The sequence below is a fragment of the Octopus bimaculoides genome, chromosome 2 (genome assembly GCF_001194135.2).
Source record: "Octopus bimaculoides isolate UCB-OBI-ISO-001 chromosome 2, ASM119413v2, whole genome shotgun sequence".
NCBI lineage: Eukaryota > Metazoa > Mollusca > Cephalopoda > Octopoda > Octopodidae > Octopus > Octopus bimaculoides.
The window spans coordinates 89,309,872-89,318,421 of record NC_068982.1 but is presented as its reverse complement, the minus strand read 5'-3'; the positions used below and the strand labels follow the sequence as shown (position 1 = coordinate 89,318,421).

The 8,550-nt window shown below is 34.3% G+C and overlaps 1 protein-coding gene across 1 annotated transcript in view; it reads right to left on the bottom strand.

Annotated features, from left to right (window-relative positions):
- Nucleotides 1–2,806: 2,806 nt before the first annotated feature.
- Nucleotides 2,807–8,550, bottom strand: part of LOC106874449 (alpha-1A adrenergic receptor) — a 232,052-nt gene continuing 226,308 nt past the window's right edge. The window contains exon 3 of the mRNA XM_014922188.2: nucleotides 2,807–3,858. Within this exon, the coding sequence (XP_014777674.1) occupies nucleotides 3,407–3,858 (452 nt within the window). The 3' untranslated portion in view covers nucleotides 2,807–3,406. The remainder of the gene's footprint in view (nucleotides 3,859–8,550) is intronic.

Here is an 8,550-nt window from a genome sequence, read left to right as displayed (position 1 = left end):
TATGCCAGCGCTTTTGTACATACATAGATATATTTATCTACATCTCTCTCTCTCTCTCTTTATATATATATATGTATCTGTGTTTGTGTCTATGTGTGTGTGTATATATACATATTTATATATATAATGTAGAAGGTTCAAAAGTAACATACGAGTTGATATGTAAAAGGAAGATAAGACAAGGTAGAAAATGCTAAAATAATTTTATCATGAAGTACATTTTGTAAAGGTTAGTACCAGTTTCAGATTTTTCCAACTTAGACTAAAGCAAGAAAAATAATTAAATCGAAGAAAAAATTAAATTAAATGTTTTGTAAATATTCCCATAGACTTCAAACAGGTAGGACACTTTCCTTTCCTCTCTCTGTCTCTCTCTCTGTCTATCTCTCTCTCTGTGTCTATCTCTCTCTGTGTCTATCTTTCCCTGTGTCTCTCTCTCTCTGTGTCTATCTCTCTCTGTGTCTATCTCTCTCTCTGTCTCTCTCTCTCTGTGTCTAGCTCTCTCTCTGTCTATCTCTCTCTCTCTCTTTTCATTTATGAAGTCTCGGTAGGTAGTAGCAGATCTGAAGGAATAGTATTTATGGGTGCAGAGAAATGTTAGTTCTGAAGTTTGGTGGTTTAAGCAGCAGCAGCAGCAGCAGCAGCCGTGGAAGGAGATGTGAAGGAGAAAGAGAAGGAGGACAAGAAGGAGGAGGATGAGGAGAAGAAGGAGGAGGAGGAGGAGGAGGAGGAGGAAAAAAAGAGGAAGAAGAAGAAAGAAAAGAAAAAGATTGGAGTGGTATGACGCAGTAGTAGACTGTTCGGGAAATCTTCTTTAACGGTCAAGTCAAAGTGACTTAAAAGTGACCTGTTGTGGTTGTAGCAGTTGTTGTAGGGACTGTTCTAAATAAATTCATGGGTAGCGACTGAGATGACACTACTACAAGGATCTTCGAATAATACCTACGCAAATATTAAAAACGATAGATATATTAAGAACAGTCGCCACCCATGAATTTATTTTGAACAGGTCCTACCAATACTGCTACAACCACAACAGGTCACTTTTAGGTCACTTTGACTTGACCGTTAAAGATTTCCCGAACAGTCTACTACTGTATCATACCACTCCCGTCTTTTTCTTTTCTTTCTTCTTCTATTTCCTCTTTTTTCTCCTCCTCCTCGTCGTCGTCGTCGTCGTCGTCGTCGTCGTCGTCGTCGTCGTCGTCGTTGTTGTTGTTGTTGTTGTTGTTGTTGTTGTTGTTGTTGTTGTTGTTCTTCTTCTTCTTCTTCTTCTTCTTCTTCTTCTTCTTCTTCTTCTTCTTCACCTTCCTCAGCTGCTGCTGCTTAAACCACCAAACTTCAGAACTAACATTTCTCTGCACCCATAAACGCTATTCCTTCAGATGTGCTACAACCTACCGAACCTTCATAAAGGAAAAGAGAAAGAGAGAGACAGAAAAAAGGAAAGTGTCCTATTTGAAGACTATGGAAATATTTACAAAACGTTTAATTTAATTTTTCTTCAATTTAATTATTTTTCTTATTTCACTCTTAGTTGAAAAAGTCGAAAAGACTGAAACCGGTACTAACCTTTACAAAATGTACTTCATGATAAAATTACTTTAGTATTTTCTACCTTGTCTTATATATACACACCCACAGAAAGAAAGAAAGAAAGGAAGAAAGGAAGAAAGAAAGAAAGAGAAGAGAGAGAGAGAGAGAGAGAGAGAGAGAGTCGTCAATGAGTGTATACATGTATTAGAGTATATTTACTCTTAGATGATGCTTTCCTATGATGTTGGCTGTAGGATCATTCGCAGTGACAAATTTCGAAAAGTGCCGTTGGGATTCATCTGTTATAGACCAAAACAACTCTGTTAAATATATTTAATACTTTTTCTCCAATTTATCCATTCAAACTCTCCCTATCTCTGTATATATATATATATATATATATATATATATACACATACACATGCAGAGATAGAGAGATAGATATATATATATATGTGTGAGTGTGCACGTGTGTATTATAATTAAGAAGACAAGGGGAAGAATGAATGTAACACAACTTTATTATTAGTCACAATTGCGTCTGGTATAATGTAAAAAGACACGACTTGATGCTAGTCTGTTGAAGTGCCACTCCGATGTAATCCACTGCACTTATGGCGCAACTTTTCATATGGAATTATTTACGTGCAATGGGGTTAGAAGCGGAGTGGTACAGTAACAAGTGTAACTAAAAATAAAATTGTGCTATATTCATTTTTTGTTTTCTTGCATTATTTTATATTCTTTGTAACACTTACACACTGCTTCTAGCAGTGATATACTTGGAGTTTCTGTACCAGCGCAAGTTTAATTTCTCTCAAAGTTCCAGTATGAGAGTGTAGGTAACCAGAAATTCCGATTGAGTGCTGCATTGTAAAGACACCGATTTTCTACACACACACACACACACACACACACACACACACACACACACACACACACTTCAACGTACATATATATATATATATATATATATATATATATGTGTGTGTGTGTGTGTGTGTGTTTGTGTGTGTGTAATGGAGTTATCTTTATATGTAAAATGTATATCACCCGAAGGCGTACAACGAATACACCGAGCAAAATGAAACTTGGGTTGGATAAAAACAGTGAAGATAATGTAACTAGAGTGATTAATACATGCTACACAAGAAATACAGGAACAGAGAGAAAGAGAGAATTATTTTCTTTTTACATATCTGTATTTTTAGTTCGATATTGCATACACTGAAAATTTCAGATCTCCGAAATAAAACAGTACACAACTGGATTGCAGTATAATTTCTTACTTGGACAGAACTCTTTAATTGGATGCCAATCACTTTTGTGCATATTAATGAATCACCATAGTTATTTTATTGTCAAAATCATATATTTCAGTTCTATTGATCGAAATCTCTTTGTTTAATATCAATACAAACAGCGTCTTTGTTATTTTATTCAGGATCTGAATTTTGTTTGAATAATTATTAAGACAAAGACAGAGCAATTTCTTTGCAATCGGTTCGTTCATATTTGTTTAACGAAACAACACGAAGGTTTTTCTTTGTATATATCTTGATCGAAGAACTCAAATATAGTTTTGTTTTCTCTAAAATATCAAATATACTATCTTTGCGGGACAAAAAAAAGAAAAAAAAAGAATAAAAACAAAATCGAGCCTGTGCATTTCAAAGTCTCTTCCTGTCTGTTATTTTCCATTTGATTTACTGTTTTCATTACCAAAACAGTATGTGAGCTTTTCTCGAAATTATAATTGTACATTGGCAGTAAAGTCTCTACTTGTGTATCTCTTATTTTCCATGTCAATTGACATCTTTGTATATCAAAATCAATAGGATTTGGCGGCAGGCATCAAAGTAATTCCAGTCTATTTTACCATTTTAGTTCTCTGTTTTTCTTGCAGGAGTCTCAGTGATGGAAGTGGTGAATCTGGACAGAGGGAGCTAAGTGGTAACTCCCGATTCAAATGAAGTCGAAATAGAGGTTTTATTTTTCTCGAACCAGTAAATTTTATTGCATTGTCAGGTTTGTTTTGTAAAGTTCTATTTTTATAATTAGATTTATGAGGGAAGCATTGTGCGACTCGGGGGTCTGATTGTTTCTTATGAAGCTCTATTGTCAAGGCAGCAATACCTTTTCCACTTAGAAATTGTCGAGGTTGTCTTCGAAACTGACAATGAAGAATTCTTTTAAAAGCCCTTTTAAATTCCTTGCTCGAACAAGCATATATAATCGGATTCATAGTAGAGTTACAATATCCAAGCCAAAATATGATTTTAAACATGAGCTGAGGAATCTGACATCTTTCACAAAGGGCACCTATAAAGAAATAGAAAAGAAATCACATTAAATTTTTAAAAATTTACTTCAGAAACCGTATAATATACATGTGTAAGCGGGTGTGTAGGTGTGTGTGCGTGTGCGCGTATGTATGTATATACAAACGCACACACACACATGCACACACACACACACACACACACACACACACACACACACACACATGCACACACTTGTATACATATGTTTACATAGACACGCAGATGCACACATATACACAGACTCACATATATATGAATTTATGAAAGCATGAATTACATCACGTATGTGGGGGATGGTTCTTGATTTATATTTTTTGTAATTTTATTGTAAACCAGTTGTATTTAATGAGCTTTCTGCAATCAGGGAGGATGAGGATCGTAGTTCTTGATTTCGTTTCATTTTTCTCGTTCCATTTTTTGCACCAAACTTCATCATGTTTTCTCCTCATTTTTTCTTATTTTATTACTGTCCAGCGTCCTTGTTTTCAAAAATAATATCTAACACATAAACAGGGCTTGAAAGATTGCTTTAAAATACACAGCGAATTTTATAAATATGCTTGTTCAAGTATCATAATAGCATGAAACTATTTCGTACCTTCTCCATTCCTGCGCCATCGATCGACTCGGCTCTCTGCCTTTCGCCACCATCGTTACATCCACTCTTAGACCAACAATAACCACTAACCTCAGTCCTTCCTCGACAGAACATCATTTCTCAAGCGTGTTTCACCAGAAGATTCATATCTTCCTGCGAGTGTCAACAGTTAAAACGGAATATTAACAACACCATGCTCACTAAACTCGGAGATCCTGCAAAAGTCTTGGGTACTACCCTTTTCTCCAAACCCAACAAATAAGATAGGAAAATCGACACCACTATACAAAGTAACCTATGTATCCTATATTTTGCAGATGTTAGGGTGTGATTTGAATTGAGTGAAATTTAACCCCAGTTAATCTCTTTCGTTGTTGGACGTAGTGACAGATTTACCAGTTGGTGATGAGAACGAGCAACAGTTTGAGATTTCGTAACTATATTAGTTTAATCAAATTAGATGTCGGTTATTAATGAAAATTTAATGAAAATCTTTATTCCTCAAAACTACTTCGGAATTTCTACACTGTTCTTTTTAATTTTCCTTAAGGGTAACATTCTGATTTTTACATTAGGAAGCTTAACTGCATTTAAAAAAAAAACAAAAAAAAAACACTATGTGGAAATAGCATGCGTGGAATAATCATGCTTAGTTTAGGTTATGACGAGAATTCTAATAATATTATTTCACACAAAGTAGTGGACAGTAGTATGGCGTACTGAGTTCGAATCCCGGTGAAGTTAACATTGCCTTTTCTCCTTTCATCGTCAATAGCATAATTACTATTCAAACCTGATCCATTATATTCTATATGTGATCGACTATAATACTTGGAATTATTGTTTATATATGTTACGCATTGTTAGTCAGATTAACGTACAGACAATAATCAAATATCACTTGTTTAATATATAATATATCAGATCAAGGAATGAGAAAAGTAAACATAGAATAAACAGTTAGTAAGTAAAGTGGGTTAGTCTCATAGATAAATGTGGTGGCGGTGTAAATTTGCAGAATGAAGTGACAACGTCAACAAGTAAATAGAGTGTATTTGTTGGTTTGATATTTGCCTGTTTAATCCGGTAGTGGTATAAATTTTCTGAATTTAAGCAGTAATATTTTCAAATTACAATATTTTGTGAAAAATTCTAACCTTCTAATTATATCATTTCCGAAGTTTTTTTTTTTTACTGCTTTTTTAAAATAGACTATTTTTGACTGTACATAAATTATGCTTTAGAATACTATATTTAATATCAAAATTAATACTGCTTTCTATTAAGTACCGGATGTAGTTTGACAAAGTTGTTGCGTGTTTCCTTTCAGCATGTTCGAAGGACGAAATATGATTAAAGTAATGTTGCTTGAATTTGGCGTTTGCTGTTGCTATGAGGTACTTTGTTCCATCGTTCCGTTATATTCGAAAGAAGTGATTTCTCAGATTTATTTGCACAGTGAATCTAAATGTCAATATATTTACAACTTAACAACTAATATACTGTTTCTGTGCATTTGTAAACACACGCACGCATACACACACACGCCACACACACACACCACACACACACATCACACACACACACACACACACACACACACACACACATACACAACGTGTACACACATGCACGTGCGCGCACACAAACACATACCTTGTTTTGGAATCTCTACTTCTGGTGAAGTCGTAGGGGCGCTGTTGTAATTTAAAGTATGTCGAAGGCGTGCTTTATGTTACGACAGTACCCCTACGTGTTCACCAGAGATTTTAGACTTAATAGAGCTCATCCTTCTTCGGGTCTGATGTCTAATGATGAAAGAGAGAGACAAGCAGTAAAAGGAAAGAAAGAAACATACTCTACACAGGACTGGTATTTTATATCTCAACCATGAAAATATAGACGGTAAAGTTTAGCTAACGGCATTTGAATTCAGCGAACAGTGAATCATTTGCAAGGCAATAATCCAACGCCAGCAATAATAAAGAGTATACAACGAAACTAAACTTAAACTAACATAATAACACATGTATTTCAAGTGGCATCAATATTCTCCCACAATGCAATTACCTAAAAACGTACACCAGTCAACACATTTTATCGCTACAATAATTATTTTAGCTACATACACGCATGCACACTCCCCACAGATATATGTGTACATTCATATGAGTACATATTATACTAATAGTTGATTGTCTACTCTTAGTTTCGTCTCAAGCCGAGCTGTTTGCAACAATCACGAACAGCCCAGCTTCGAGCGAAACTCAGAATGGACTGTCGACATTTGATATAATATATAGCTTTCCACTTTACTAAACATATTGAGTTCTGTATCAGAGAAGGTTTGAACTATGTCAAATATATCTTAATATAACAAATAACGAAGATGGAGAGCTTCTTATAATGCAAAGAAGGATAGGAGCTCTACGTTTTCATTATTTGATATTTTACTTCTGTTTCACAATGCTTCAAGCAAACTACAATGCTCTTCTCTTCTTGTATTTTGATATATTTTATAACTCTCACATTGCGACACGCATCCCCACCCCAAACGTGTGTATTTTATCATATGGTTCTAGTTTCAACCTGCAAATGAAACAGCATCCCCCTGTTAACTATCTACAAGGTTATCGCTAATGCAAAGATATCTGTTCTTTTGGTTGATGTTTATGCTTTACTCTTTAGTACTTTTCGCAAATATACAGATTTTAAATGATTTCACATTATTAATTTGTTAGAACATAATAGAGCTCGAAGCTAAACCAGTATAAACTTCCAACTATGTAATAAACAATATTTAACATGCAAGGCCGTAAGCATAATTCTAATATTATTCATTTTTGAAAACTTCAATACTTTAGCGTTGACAAATGAAGCAACAAAGAAAGTAGATAAACAACAGAATATAAGTAATGGTAAATTGCTCACAAGTTATAATCATTTGATGGGATGGAATAGTATAACTAATTGGAAATAAAATTGTCCTTAAATAATTGAAAAACCTCTATGTTGTTTGCAATTAAATAAAGCAATTAAATTGTCTACACAAGTTAAAAGGTACCGTATGAGAGTTGTTAACCAGTCGAATTATAAAGATGTACTGTCTTCATAAATGAGAACATTGATTTTCTAACGTGGGAAAATGGCCCAATATTTTAGCAAGGGATAAAATAGTTAACTGACAATCAACTGAGTAATCGATTATATGTATCATGTTTTCGGTACCATGTTATGTTTCTGACCAAAGAAGTCAAGTCTTACATTACTCAGTCAGTCTACTGAGCTGTAAACAGGTACGGCGGATTAGTTAGAGGTCTCCACTGATTTGACAATAACTTGTTCGCTTTACAATGATGAATTCGTTTGTTTCTGTAACATATCAGCGTCTTAGCCAGGGGAATATTTCACTATGATCCGCTTAAAATTGGAGAGATAGTTACCGAGATAAATTAAATCCTTGTGATTTACTAAGATATTAATTGATTGGTATTCATTGCAAACATTTCTTATAGAGGCGCAACACAAGAAATTTTGGGAAAGAAAACAGTCAATTATATCCACTTCTGTACCTGGCTTATTTCATCGTCCCTAAAAGAGTGAAAGAATGAAATGAAAAATCGAAATCGATGGGATTTGAACTCAGAATGGAAAAAAACTGGGAAAAAAGGGAAATTTCCATCCATGAACCATTCTTTACCGTATTGGTATTGATTATAATTCCAATAGTATAATGAAAGACTAATCTTTTTGGAATTTGTACTTAGAAAGTAAAAGAAGGTAACTAAATACGGCAATGTTGTTGTTTAATCTCATCTCAACCATGACTGAGAATACTATCAAAGCATTCTAACCATGACCATCCAATGTTTTATACATTGTTTATATATATACTTGACCTCTAAATCCACAAGATTTTTCATTCTCTCTGTGTTTATTTTCTCTTATTGCTTTCTGTTGAAGAGCGTAGGCTCGAAACGTAAAAGACTTTCTCACTTTCGCGAGCGTCAAACTAATATACACCAGCTTGTTGTTCAGACACCTGTCTTCGTCTTTTGTTTTTCTATAAATTTCAAATATGTATATATATAT